General features: G+C 37.8%; 2 protein-coding genes across 2 annotated transcripts; both read right to left on the bottom strand.

Annotated features, from left to right (window-relative positions):
- Positions 1 to 7,700: 7,700 nt before the first annotated feature.
- LOC145101179 (uncharacterized) lies at positions 7,701 to 8,987 on the bottom strand. The gene has a single exon (XM_079038349.1). It carries the CDS (start codon positions 8,865 to 8,867, stop codon positions 7,803 to 7,805), a length of 1,065 nt encoding a protein of 354 aa, XP_078894475.1. The 5' UTR covers positions 8,868 to 8,987; the 3' UTR covers positions 7,701 to 7,802.
- A 571-nt stretch (positions 8,988 to 9,558) lies between these two features.
- On the bottom strand, positions 9,559 to 11,686 carry LOC145101178 (uncharacterized). Its single transcript, XM_079038348.1, has 2 exons — positions 11,454 to 11,686; positions 9,559 to 11,060 (listed from the first exon to the last, which is right to left on the bottom strand). Exon 2 carries the CDS (start codon positions 10,981 to 10,983, stop codon positions 9,898 to 9,900), a length of 1,086 nt encoding a protein of 361 aa, XP_078894474.1. The 5' UTR covers positions 10,984 to 11,060; positions 11,454 to 11,686; the 3' UTR covers positions 9,559 to 9,897.
- Positions 11,687 to 14,903: the final 3,217 nt, after the last annotated feature.

Below are 14,903 nucleotides of genomic sequence, written 5' to 3'. Positions count from 1 at the left end.
TAAGATTGGGCTATTAGTGGTCGTGTATGAAGAGTGAAATTGCCTGGTACGTGAAGACATGCTTCATCTGTAGGAAGGTCAAGGCCGAGCATTAGAGGCCGCATCACAAGCTGCAGCCTCTGGAGGTTCCCATGTGGAAATGGGAGCAAATTTCGATGGACTTCATCACCAATTTGCCGAGGACGGCAAAGGGTTTTGACGCTATTATGGGGTGGACCGAGGTGGTCCTTCAGACTAAGGAGATGACTCAACAGATCAAACAGAGATTGCAGACTGCTCATAGTCGGCAGAAGAGTTATGCCGACTAGCGTCGATCCGAGTTGGAGTTTGAGATTTCGATGGGCTTCGTCACCCTTGTTATGCATGTTTGGTTTTGGACGTTTTAAGTTGTCCTTTTAGACCCTAGGAAGGCTCTTAAGCCATAAAGATGAGGTCCCTTTAGCTAGTTTAGCTCCATGCTTCTTGTAGAAGGTCTTAATGGATTAGGACCATGTATTAAGGACTTTTTGGACGTATATAGTCATAAAGTTGGAGAATTTATGCTAGTTTTGATATGCTAGTCTGGTAGATCTATAGGACTACCTATGATGATGATAGTGTGGGGATTTTCTGGACCAGCAGACAGAGATTCATTTGAGTGTTTCAGCAGTTAGAGGTGAGTTTCCTCACTGTGTTTAGCGAGTCGAAGGCATCAATGTCCGCCCATGATTTGTATGTTTTAGTATGTTAGTTGTTTGTGTGACTCTTACATGTGATTTGTGTTTATATGTTACCAGGCAAGGCTTGATGACCATTCTGTATGCTATCTATCTTTGTGATTAGTGCATGTGTTTTGTGTTGTATGTTTATATGCTTGTATGTATACCGGGCGGGGCCTGATGAATGACAGATCTGTATATTGAGCGAGGATCGATGTCGGGTGGGGCCCACTATACGTTATATATGTATGGTATGTGGTATTTTGGGGAACTCAATACGCTTTGTGCTTACGGTTTTCAGTTTATGTTTTCAGGTACTTCTGGTTCAAAGGTGAAGAGCCGACGATGATTGCAGCGCACACACCATCTCAATCTGCATTATATGATAACTCTAATGTTTTATGATATATTTGATATACTTTGTTCCACTCTGGTTTCAAGATGATGTTTTGGATAATCGATTTATTTATTTAAAAATTGAATTTTTTTTATTCTTAATGTTTGGGACGTTACAAGTTGGTATCAAAGCCTTAGTTCGAGGGATTCGGATATACCCTCGGGTGTGTCTGAACTCAAACTGAGGTTTTGGTAAAAAAATTCAAAAGGAAATGCTTTATAAAAAAGGTTTTCTAACATAAGAAAAGGGTGTGGTGCATGCAATCGACCGAGCTCAAGTAAATGATTCCCAAGATACCCATACATGTTAATATGATGTGAATGTTTGCATGGTAGGATAAGGCTAGGGATACTTTCTTTCGGGATTATGGTTCTAAAAAGGCTCTGGGTCCGGATGACTTTTCTTTCAAATTTCTCAAATCCTAGTGGAACATTATTAAACACAATACCTTACGGTTTCGTAAAACATTTCGAGTCTTTTGGTAATTAGTCTGGTAGATCTTTAGTACTACATGTGATGATGATAGCGTGGGGATTTTCCGGACCAGCAGACAGAGATTCATTTGAGTGTTTCAGCAGCTAGAGGTGAGTTTCATCATTATGTTTAGCGGGTCGAAGGCACCAATGTTGGCCCATGATTTGTATGTTTAGTATGTTAGTTGTTTGCATGACTATTGCATGTGATTTGTGTTTATATGTTACCAGGCAAGGCCTGATGACCATTCTGTGTGCTATCTATCTTTGTGATTAGTGCATGTGTTATGTGTTGTATGTTTATATGCTTGTATGTATACCGGGCGGGGCCTGATAACTGACAGATCTGTATATTGAGAGGGGATCGATGTCGGGCGGGGACCACTATATGTTATATATGTATGGTATGTGGTATTTTGGAGAACTCACTAAGCTTTGTGCTTACGGTTTTCAGTTTATGTTTTCAGGTACTTCTGGTTCGAAGGTGAAGAGCCGAGGATGATTGCGGTGCACACACCATCTCAATCTGTATTATATGATAACTCTGATTTTTTATGATGTATTTGATATACTTTGTTCCACTCTAGTTTGATGATGATGTTTTGGATAATCTATTTATTCATTTAAAAATTGAATTTTTTAGACTTAATTTTTGGGACGTTACAAGTTGGTATCAAAGACTTAGTTTGAGGGATTCGGATATACCCTTGGGTGTGTCTGAACTCAAACTGAGGTTTTGGTAAAAAAATTCAAAAGGAAATGTTATATAAAAAAAGGTTTTCTAACATAAGAAAAGGGTGTGTGCATGCAATCGACCGAGCTCAAGTAACTGATTCCTAAGATACCTATACATGTTGATATGATGTGAATGTTTGCATGGTAGGATATGGCTAGGGATACTTTCATTTGGGATTATGGTTCTAAAAAGGCTCTGGGTCCGGATGACTTTTCTTTCAAATTTCTCAAATCCTAGTGGAACATTATTAAAGACAATACCTTCCGGTTTCATAAAACATTTCGAGTCTTTTGGTAATTAGTCTGGTAGATCTATAGGACTACACGTGATGATGATAGCGTGGGGATTTTCTGGACCAGCAGACAGAGATTCATTTGAGTGTTTCAGCATCTAGAGGTGAGTTTCCTCATTGTGTTTAGCGGGTCGAAGGCACCAATGTTGGCCCATGATTTGTATGTTTAGTATGTTAGTTGTTTGCGTAACTCTTGCATGTGATTTGTGTTTATATGTTACCAGGCAAGGTCTGATGACCATTCGGTGTGCTATCTATCTTTGTGATTAGTGCATGTGTTATGTGTTGTATGTTTATATGCTTGTATGTATATCGGGCGGGGCACGATGACTGACAGATCTGTATATTGAGCGGGGATCGATGTTGAGCGGAGCCCACTATATGTTATATATGTATGGTATGTGGTATTTTGGGGAACTAACTAAGCTTTGTGCTTACGGTTTTCAGTTTATGTTTTCAGGTACTTCTGGTTCAAAGGTGAAGAGCCAAGGATGATTGCAGTGCACACACCATCTCAATCCGCATTATATGATAACTCTGATGTTTTATGATGTATTTGGTATACTTTGTTCCACCCTGGTTTGATGATGATGTTTTGGATAATCGATTTATTTATTTAAAAATTGAATTTTTTTTATTCTTAATGTTTGGGATGTTACAAGTTGGTATCAAAGCCTTAGTTTGATGGATTCGGATATACCCTCGGGTGTGTCTGAACTCAAACTGAGGATTTGGTAAAAAAATTCAAAAGGAAAAGTTTTATAAAAAAAGGTTTTCTAACATAAGAAGAGGGTGTGGTGTATGCAATCGACCGAGCTCAAGTAAATGATTCCCAAGATACCCATTCATGTTGATATGATGTGAATGTTTGCATGGTAGGATAAGGCTAGGGATACTTTCATTTGGGGTTATGGTTCTAAAAAAGCTTTGGGTCCAGATGACTTTTCTTTCAAATTTCTCAAATCCTAGTGGAACATTATTAAAGACAATACCATACGGTTTCGTAAAACATTTCGAGTCTTTTGGTAATTTGTGAGAGGCAACAACTCTTCTTTTATTACTCTCATCCCAAAAATCAAAGACCTTCTCACACTCGGTGATTATCGTCCTATTAGCCTCACTGGGTGTTTATATAAGATTATCATCAAAGCCCTTGCTTCAAGACTTAAGAAAGTAATTGGGTCGGTTATTGATGTTGTACAATGGACCTACATAGAGGGGAGAAACATATTGGAATGGCCTTTAACTATTAATTAAATTTTCTCATGGGCTAAGAAGGTTAGAAAGAAGATATTTTTCTTCAAGGTTGACTTCAAAAAGGATTTCGATCTGATCAATCTGAACTATCTTGATTCAGTAAGGGAGCACATGGGATTTGGGTTCAAATGGAGACCTTGGATAAAAGGTTGTCTCATATCCTCTCATGCATCAGTTCTAGTAAATGGCTCCCTCACTAAGGAATTTCCTATCACAAAACGAGTACAACAAGGTGACCCGTTATCACCATTTTTATTCATTTTTTCCATGGAAAGGTTAAATGTTGCAATGAAGGGTGCATGTAACAAATCCATTTTTCATGGTATTAAGTTACCTTACGACGGTCCAACCATCTCCCATCTATTCTACACGGATGACGCTATTTTTGTTGGAGATTTGGATGGATGTAGTATTCGTAACCTTGCCCGAATTCTTAGATGCTTTCAAGTCTCATCGGGATTAAAAGTTAACTTCCATAAATGATGTTTATTTGGTATTCGTACTTCTAACTCAGAGAACAAGAGGTGAGCTCGACTTCTTGGATGTATTAACGGTTCTTTCCCCTTCAAATACTTGGGTGTACCGGTAAGTGCCAATATGTCATTGAAAAAGAAATGGAAATCCGTTATTGAAAATTTTCAATCTAAGTTATCAATTTGGAAAGCTAACACGTTATCATCTATTGGGCGTTTAACATTGATCAAAATCGTCCTTTGGTAGCCTCCCAACTTTTTTACTTCTCATTATTTAAAGGTCCTGCATGCATTATCAAGATTCTTAAAAAAAAATAGGAGAAGGTTCCCCTGGGAGGCAGTGAAGGGAAATCATAATTCCATTGGGTGTCATGGTCGAAATCCTTACTTCCAAGAATGATAGAGGACTTGGTGTTGGCTCTCTCCATACCCAAAACATGTCTCTCCTCACCAAGTGGTGGTGGTGACTTAGAACGGAAAAGAACACTATGTAGAGGGAAACGATCTATGGCGTTCATAACCTCAAGAAGAAACCGGTAGATTATAGTGCAAAAAAATCATCCACAAGGATCTGGTGTAACATTGCCAAATCCATGAACAGCCTCAACACTCTTAATACTAACTTAAATGTTATTTTTTCTATTATAGCATGTTAAGACAAGTGAATATTATTTTGGAAAGATTTATGGTTGGGATCCTGCAGTTTGCAAAACCAATTTCCTGCCTTATATCATCTCAAATCAGTTAAAGGGTATTTTCTGTCTAAGAGATACTCTTTTTCATATTACACGTGGGCTTGGAAACACACTCCCTTCACTTTAGACGCCTTCTCTGAAATTCTTGAGTTGTTCTCTCTTCTCGACAACTTGGTACCCAATCAACCATCAACCATGTTCACGTTCAAGATTGCCCTCTCAAGGTGTTTTGCTTTATCTGGAGATTCAGGTTAAGTAGAATCCTCATTGCTGATACACTTATAAAAAGAGGTGTAACCATTCATTCTACCTTATGTGTTTTATGCAAGGCTGATACAGAAATTGTAAACCTTATGTGTTATGTTTCAGGTGTAATTTAACAAAATGTATTTTGGATCGTGTTCTCAATTGTTGTGGAATTCAACATTAACAATTCTCTGATGTGGTAGAGTTCATGACATTTTTCGGCTAATTGGGGTAAGTGTCCAAGAGAAAGGACATTATTATTAACATATTTTATTGTGTGTTATACATGCATTTGGAAGGCAAGAAACAAAAGGGTATCCAACAAAGTTGTTTTTTCCTCTATCCAAATTGTAGATCACATCATCTCACTCCCGTATACGTGGTGTAAACACAAGGGTAGGTTAAATCATTGTTCTTGGATATAATGGAATTGTTCTCCATTTCGAATTCATAACTTGATAATTGTAATATGTACCTTGTTTACTGCCCCCGTTCCAGTTTCTTACTAGTCGGGGTGCCTATTTTTAATATATTTCGCCATTTCAAAAAAAATTGTAATGAGAAAGACCATATCAAAGCTTTTTTTAGCACTTGAAAATTGTAACCAATCAACTCATTAAATCTCGTATATTACCTACGCGAAAAGAAAAAGCTAAGAGGTTGTTTGTTTTTTTAGAAAAACTTCTTCATACAATTTTTTGCTGCACAGCACAGCACACGCGCAACCTTTGTCATTTCGCAACAGTTTGTTTTTTGGAATGCTTCATACTACAAAACCTCAATGCGTGTTTTGAGTGGCACAATACTTGACTTGTCTCTTCAAACCTCTTCAACTTTCATTTTTTCCAATTGATTTTTTTTATTTTTTTTAGAAATTTGGTATAACTTGATTTTTTTTTAAACTGTGATTTTTTTTTTAACTACTGATCTTCTTAAAACTTTGATTTACGGATTTGATACAATTTCTTTTTATAGTTTCCATAGTCTTTTATAACTTTGATTTTTTTTTTTTTATTTTTCTACCATTTCTTTTAATAATATTTTCCGTTTCGGTTGCATCTTTTTTAACATGTGTGCTTCTTTTACGAATTTTCTAAACATTGTTTGCAATATTTTCTTAATTTTTTTATAATTTTTTTTTATGTTCTTTAAAATTAGTTTTTTCTAGAAAAAAAACGGATGACTTTTTTATATTTTTTTGTTTTTTTTCTTTTAAATTTGAAAATTTTGTTTTTTATATGTTTTTTAAGTATTCTTTTAATGTTTTAAGACTAGAATTATTAAAATTTCAATGTCGATAACTATTTTTAGTTTGTAAATCAATTTATTTAAATTTCAGTTTATTTTAACAGCTTACAGATGTTAAAAAACAAACAGATTACAGACTGCAGCCGTTTGGTCCACATCTGCTATAAAATGATGCAGATATGATCCGCAGACTTCATAAATTTTCACTTGCAAAAACAAACAGCTCTTAAATCTCCCACGAGCAATCAACCACCACAAAAGAAACACCACCTCAAAATGTTCACAATTGTTTTTTAAATCCAATCGAGCACAAATCTTACAATTGTGTTTTAATCGCAAGAGAAACAAAGGATTAAATCTTTGAGAAAAATGTTATATTCCATAGCCAAAGATCATTTGAAAATTGTTATATTCTACGACCAAAGATCATTTCCTTGAGAACCTTTCTTTTTTTTAAAAGGATTGAAATCTATTTTTATAATCGAAGGTTCTTAAAGAATCTATAATGTTTTCCCAAGATTCAAGGTGCTTCTATAATCATTACTTTTCAAACCCGTCATTATAAGTTATAACCGTAAAAAAATTGAAATTACCTTAACCCAATGATCATTTGGTACAACGGGCTTATTCAATTCCTGTTACAAAAGAGTCTTAACATAACTTCCTTTCCATCGGGTTTTATTGGGGTTCAGATTCCACAATCCTCAACAGTCTCATTGCATAGCTAAAGTATGTTCTAAAAAAATTTCCAGCAAGGTGAATCAACTAGCAATGGATTCCGATATTTTACATGATTAATGTTTATTTCCCCGCAAGGTGCGGGTTTTAAACATCAATTATGGAATTCAGTTAGTTCTTTAATTATGTGCCAAAGACAATGTGTTTTTGTTCTTCTAGAGATTTTACTGTTGTTCGACATACTTCTAAGAGATTTGGATTGGTGTTTTGTTACAGATCATTCATTTGATGAAGTCATAATTGTTTATTCTTTATGTGATATTCCTTTGGGTGGTTGTAGATTCGAAAGGGTTAACAAACATGGAACAAAGATGAGCAAATTGGATTATTTTTTTGGTTTCACAAGACGTGATTGATATGCTCCCTAATTTAGCAACTTTTTGTTGAATAGGAAATGGTCGGACCATATTCAGATAGATATAACTTCACGAAAAATAATGTAAAATATTAATGGAAATCTACCAATAACCATAGTATATCATGGATTAAAACTTTTGTTGCAGACCCTCATGATTATACAATTTTCGTCTTGTCCATGTTTGTAAAAACCTAATGCATTTGAAATCTCCATACCAAAAAATACGCGAAACCAAACCCAATCAATACGTACAACCAAATTGCATCATCCCCACTCTCGTCCTCCAACCTTACCTTCAATATACTAAACTCATCCCTTTGTGAATTTCCCATTATACCCTCGTTCACATTACCATATAACACATAAACCCTATCCTCCGCTCCTACAGTCACCGAGGTCGGGAAACGCCGCGTATCAAGGACAATCTCGTCATAAACCACACCATCACTCCAGCTATTGGAACTCTTGATGAAGTACAGTTTGTATTGCGACACCACCAACAGAACGCCATCACTCCTGATGGCAATTCCATCAGGGGCATTCAATTCCCGGTTTAATTCTATCTTTCTCGCTGTTCCATCTTTGGAATCAACTTTGTATAAGTTTCCCGTGTTTGACTGGGAAACAAGAAGGTAGCCTTCGCTAGAGTAAGCAATTCCATTGAGTCCACACGAGCTGTAGGGCGAGTCTGGAACTGGTGTTTTTGTGAAGATTTTGGATTTAGATAAAACAGAAGCTTTACCTTCAAGATCAACCTTCCAGATGAAATTGCTGGCGGAATTGGTTACGAAGGCATTGCCGGAGAAATCAACTGTGACGTCGTTGGCCCCGGAGGCGGAGTTGGTGGAGGCGGCGTCATGGAGGGTGGTGAGAAAGAGGCGGTGATGGGGGCTGTGTAAGTCGTAGGCGGCAAGAGCACAGTTGGAAGGTTGTGAACGGGGGTGGACCGCCGCTAGGATACGGTTGTGGACAACGTCTACTGTGATTCCGAGGAAAGAGGAGTTGGCGGGAATGGAATCGTCGGTGACTAGTGTGTTGATGACACCGGCATCGGAAACAGAAAGGAGAGTTGGGTGGCGGAGGGAACCAACTATCAAGTGTTGGGCTGTTGGGTCCCATGAGAGAGACTCAGGGTAGAGATTGGGTGATCGGAAGTTGATTAAATCGGGTGGAGAGCTTGCAAGACTTGAAATTTGGAAGAGGCTAAAAATAAGAGTGGTCAAAGGAAACATAGACATTGTCATTGTGAAAGACATGAACGTGTTTGATGAAGGATTTCAAGTCTCAACCTAAAAAGGGATGAAAGATCAGTGTTTCTTTAGATAGCTTGATGACTAGGGTGAACTCTCTTGTAAAAGAAGTTAGCATTTAGTCAGACTCAAACCAAAGATAAAATAGATTTACTTCTTTGTCAAGATAATGAGGGTGTTAGAATTTAGTATTTTTTTTTTTTTTTTGGCCAAATTTTATTCCAGATTTGATCCTAGTTAAGTTTTGAAAAGACTGTGCTGCCTATTTGATTCACATTTTGCATTTTTTTTTAATTATGTTTGTTATTCTTTTAATAAATAAAACATAATACAAAACCGACTCGCCCTTCAAACTGAATCTTATTCAATTTAGTTACGGAGAAATTAGAAATGCTAAAAAACCGATTAAATCAAATTCAATAAACCAACCGAATTACAATAAAGATGTTCAAAATAAACAAATTGTCAAGCCATCCACAACTACCAATGTACCTTGGGGAATGTCATACTAGGTCAAACTTTTTATAAACAACAATTAGTAATTACCATATAAATGGAATGAGAAATCAAATATCCTTCAATTTTTTCTTACTACCAATCTTCCTACTTCTTAGATCAAGTGTCAAAATAAAAATAAAAAAAATAATGAATGACATCTTATTATTTTATCTCATTATCTTATGTGTAGAAAGATAAGTAAAAACTAAATATAGGATGATATTAAAAATTTCAAATGAAATATAGTTTCCCACAAAAATAACAAACTTTAGCTAGAGAATAAGAACCTTTTGCTACACAAAACACAAGTTATTACAACATAATTCAACTAAAAAAAACGTTCCTATCTAAAACTATAAATTTTCCAACAATATCTGCTCTAGAAAGTCACAAAAAGAGCATCCGTCAAAAAAATCTATAAAAAACAATAACTTCATGAAAAACAATGTAAAGGGTTTTTTTTTTTTTTTTTTTTTTCAAAAAAACCTACAAAACCATATACCTGAAGGATTCGAACTTTTGTTGAAATCCCTCATGATCATGCAATTTTCTTGTTCATATTTGTATAAAGCTGACGCATTTGAAATCTCCAAACCAAAAAATACGCAAAACCAAACCCAATCAATACATACACCCAAACCGCATCACCCCGGCTCTCCTCCTCCGACCTTACCTCCAAAATACTAAACTCATCCCTTTGTGAATTTCCCATTATACCCTCGTCCACATGACCATATAACACATACACCCTGTCCTCCGCTCCTACAGTCACCGATGTAGCGAAACGTTCGGCATCAAGGGCAGTCTCGTCATAAATCACACCATCACTCCAACTGTTGTCACTCTTGATAAAGTAAAGCTTTTCTTTTGACACCACCACTAGAACACCATCCCTCCTGAATGCAATTCCATCGGGGGAATTCAATTCCTTGTTTAATTGAATCTTTCTTGCTGTCCCATCTTCGGAATCAACTTTGTATAAGTTGCCTGTGTTTGACTGGGCAACAATGAGGTAGTCTTTGCTACAGTAAACAATTCCGTTTAACCCGCAGGGCATTTCGGGTATTCCGGGTGTTTTCGTGAAGGTTTTGGATTTGGAAAACACAGAAGATTTACCTTCAAGATCCACTTTCCAGATGAAGTTGCTGGCGGAATTGGTCACGAACGCGTTTCCGGAGAAATCAAAGGCGACGTCGTTGGCGGCGGGGGCGGTGGTGGTGGAGGTGGTGTCGTGAAGGGTGGAGAGGAAGAGGCGGCGGTGGGGGCTGCGTAAGTCGTAGGCGGCAAGGGCGGAGTTGGAAGGCTGGGAATGGGAATGGACTACTGCTAGGATACGGTTGTGGACAACATCTACTGTGATTCCAAGGAAAGAGGAGTTGGCCGGAATGGAATCGTCAGAGACTAGTGTGTTGATGACTCCGGCATCGGAAACAGATAGGAGAGTTGGGTGGCGGAGGGACCCAACTATGAAGTGTTGAGCTGTTCGGTCCCACGAGAGAGACTCAGGGTAAAGGTTGGGTGATCGGAAATTTATTAAATGGGGGGAGCTTGCAAAGGTTGGAACTTGGAAGAAGATGAAAACGAGAGTTAAAATCAGTATAGATTTGGTTATGGTGAAAGACATGATTGTTGAAATATCGTCAATCTGTTTGATCAGGATTTTGTTGTAGCAGTGGTTTAAATAAGCAGATAACTCTTAACCTGAAAACAGAGATGAAAGATCATCGTTGGTTTTACTTTTAGAATCCAAATTATGATTAGATTCCATCAACGTCATGTTTCAGTATAAAGCTATGGAATTCAATACATAAATTAACAATGATCTGAATTATGATACTTATGCAGATCATTAATCGAGATCTTAAGGTGATCAGTCTAGTTGATTCGCCTCTTAACTGTACCTCCATTATTGGAACAAAACACATAAATCATGAAATTATGATTAACCAGGTAGAATTTATAAAAAACGGTTTATTTTCTCACTTAATAGTAACCATGCCTCTCGAGGTCTTACTCCATTGTTCCGTCAATATGCCCAAAAACCAAAGATTAACTTTAAATTGATTGAAAACAACAAATATTAGGGTTTCAAACCTGATATTAGATGCGGTGTCGTGAAATCGTTGATGCTGCGATCTAGGGTTCAGCGACTGTATAGAAATCAGCGACTTAATAGTCAATTAGATTACAGGACTACTACCGAGAATTCCAATGAAATTGGCAATTGACAAAAAAATATCATATGAGTGGGATATGTTGATCTTCTTTGGTTGTTATGTTCATCTGTTCAGTCGCGCAATTAGCCTTTGGACTTTTGGCAATTCCATTTGGAGTTCGAATTTTGGCCGTCTAAACTTTGGGTGTTTCTCAAATTTGCCCCAATAGTTTAGGTTCTTTGAATTCAGCCACCTTATTTTTCAAACTTTTTATATTTTTATGTTTGGTGCTCAAACGAAAGTTTTCATTTTATAGCTTTTGGACTTTCGATACGAAATCCAAGTTACTAAAAAACACGGTTTAGGTCAGTAGATGTCATACCATATATATCTTTACTGTCTTATAAAACAAATTTTATTATTTCTATAAATAACTTTAATATAATAATAATATTTTTTAAGACGTTCAAGTCTGTAGACTTATAATACAACCAATCATCAATAAAATAATATTATTTTATAACTTATTTGAACCCTTATAAGTCTGCTAAAATCTGATCTCCTTGAATTCTTCCCCTTGACTTCTTCTCAAGTATTCGGGTGCATTCAAAATTTGAATTGTAGATCCAATAGGCTTCTGCAAATATCCTTAAATTACGTATGTTTGATTCAATTTTCAAAATTTGAAGTCTACATCCCTTTGTTTCTCTCCCCTACTATAAAGCACACCGCCAGATCATTCACCATCATGTCGGTGTTCTTCTCCCACCTCTCTTGATCAAGGAAACCTAGATCGACCTTCTGCTACAACTACCAGACCACGACTAATTTGTTTTGTTGTTCATCTTTCTTCTGTATGATTTCTAACCATATGCCTCTCTTTCTAAACCTTATCTCTACTAAAAATCCTACCCTAAGCGACCACTGTCCGCCAGAAACAATGATCTGATTGGCTGGAAACGAAGACACCCACCCATCAGGTTGTAACACTCGTTTATTTATTAAGTTAAATAAATAAATTAATGAACGAATGGTAGCCTAAAATAAACAATTATATATATAGGGTATTGGTTTCGAGGAGCTAATTGGCATAATTTAGAAGTTGATGGTTAAAGTGTAAAAGCCAGACTTAATTGGTAAGTAATATTGAAGACATGGGCTGCTTGGTAACAATTAGGACTCAATATGAAAGGAATTATGGAACCAATGGATAAAATTTAAATTCTGGATTTATATTGTAAAGAATTATGGAGTTTGGGGTTAAAAAGGTAAACCATGGATTAGTTTTGCAAAGATTTTCAAGGGGGAGGGTTGTTTTAGTAAATCTGGACTTAATTTGTAAAGGAATTGAAAGGGCAGGGTTTAAATGGTAACTTATAGACTCCTTTTGAAGGGATTTTGTGGAGGACGGGCCGAAATGGTCATTATGCCAAAGATTTAATGGGGGACGGGGTATATAGCTTCATTATCCGTCAAGCCCTAACCCTAAGCCCCTTTATGTTGTAGTCGCCATCGTCGGGGTTCTCCAGCCGTCACCCTCCCCATCTTCACTTCCGGTAGCCGCCACCTCCCTCCTATTCATGTTTCCGATCAGTGACGACGCCAAGGACCACCAGTATCCACCTCCTCGTTCGACTGCCGTCGTCTTTCCGGAATCCTCTCAACCGTCGTCGATGACGACGAAGTTAGAAGCCGCTGTCGTCGCTTGGTTCTTCCTCCATGACTCCCGGCGACGAATATTCTCTCCTCCCCGCTCCGTTCTCTTGTTGCATCCCAAGCCACCGGTCGCTGATGCTTTGCCATCCTCGTGCCCTTCTCCAGCCGCCTCACTGCTAGACTCGATGTCGCGGATAACCGCGACTGTCGCCGCCTTTCGCGCCGTTGCCACCGCCGGACGTTATGTTGCTATGGTTGCCATCGCCGAGAGCCACCAGGTGGGCGGCTAAACCTTTGAACGGATTCTTTACTGCTGCGTGGTCATGAGCAACCGGAAACCCTCGGGAGCGGGAAGGAAATTCATCGCAGCCACCTGTTGCCGCCTGGCGCCACCACCAGCCACCATAGGGTGGTTATGTGTGTGTTTATGTTGTGTAGTGTATGTGTTTATTTTTTTAGTTTAAGCATTGTAAAGTGTATATTACAAATTTAATAATGGAAAGAAACTAAAAACCACCACCTTAGGGTGGTGGCTGCCGCCACCGGCCGCCGTGTCGGGTGGCGGTGTGCCTTGTTGGATCGTGACTTATTTGGATGTTTGGTTAAAGGGACTAACAAACCCTAATGGGTCTAATGGACCCTAATTGACCCAATAAAACCTTAATGGGGTTAATGATATCCTTGTGGGTCTAGTAGGCCCAATAAAGCCCTAATGGACCTAAAAGCCCAACAAATTGACAAGTGGACTAGTATTTGGGTTGGAAACCCTAATGACGATAAAACCCTAATTTTGAGAATTAATCGGGACACGCACACGGGAATTATTTAATATTTTGAAGTATTCAAATAATAATCATTGGCAAAGATTAATCTAAGCGATATTAGACTTAATGGATTAAGTCCTTAAAGGATTATGTCCTTAATGGGTTAAGTAGGAAACTTAACCCTAATCATCATTTTATGTGAAACCCTAATTTCACTTGGGTATATTATTGGGCCTAAATGATTGAGATAATAATGGACCATCCAAGAGCAAGCAATTGAACTGGAATAATTTAATGGGCCTAGGGTAAGGCGCATGTAAGGGGTTTAGGCCCAATTTGGAAAATTGGGCCATAGATGGGCCATAATTTGGGCCTTAATGATTATATGAGGTTGGGCCTTAGAATAAGGTCGTGTATAGGCCTAGGCCCAATTTGGAAAATTGGGCCATGTGTTGGGCTTTGATTCCTAATTGACTTTGGGCCTATGGATTGGGCATTGGGCTTGAATAAGCCAAGCTAGGGGTAATGTAGTAATTACCCAAAGAATGTACTTATGGTTATGTAGTGGGACCCAATATTTAATTGGGTGTTATTTTGGTGTTGACAGTTCGGGAATCTGTCAGCCAACAGATGGGGTTAAGTCTACGGGACATCAGCAGTGTGGGATTGTGTCTACGGGACTTCAGCAGTGTGAGGTGAGTTACCTTCTAGTAGCGGTGGGTCTACGGCCACAATGCCGGCCCACCAATAGGAGTTGTTATTAGATGATTGTCTTCATGATAATTGTCTATGTTTGCTACTACCTGTTATGTTTATGTGCTAGCATGATATGATGTTATGTGATAATGGTAGTAGGGGGTGAAATAGTCCCTAGTTATCGGTCGATAGGGTCGAAGGGGTAGATTAGTACCCAACTATGCTAGACAGATTATGATATATGTGATATGATATTATGTGGTAGTAGTGGG

This window comes from Lactuca serriola, chromosome 4 (assembly GCF_051521515.1).
Source record: "Lactuca serriola cultivar US96UC23 chromosome 4, Lser_US96UC23_V15, whole genome shotgun sequence".
In the NCBI taxonomy this organism is placed as follows: Eukaryota; Viridiplantae; Streptophyta; class Magnoliopsida; order Asterales; family Asteraceae; genus Lactuca; species Lactuca serriola.
This window is presented reverse-complemented; position numbering and strand designations above follow the sequence as displayed.

Bases quoted from the DNA above. Each gene is read 5' to 3' on its own strand.
- LOC145101179 (XM_079038349.1), bottom strand. From the start codon at position 8,867: ATGTCTTTCACAATGACAATGTCTATGTTTCCTTTGACCACTCTTATT.
- LOC145101178 (XM_079038348.1), bottom strand. From the start codon at position 10,983: ATGTCTTTCACCATAACCAAATCTATACTGATTTTAACTCTCGTTTTC.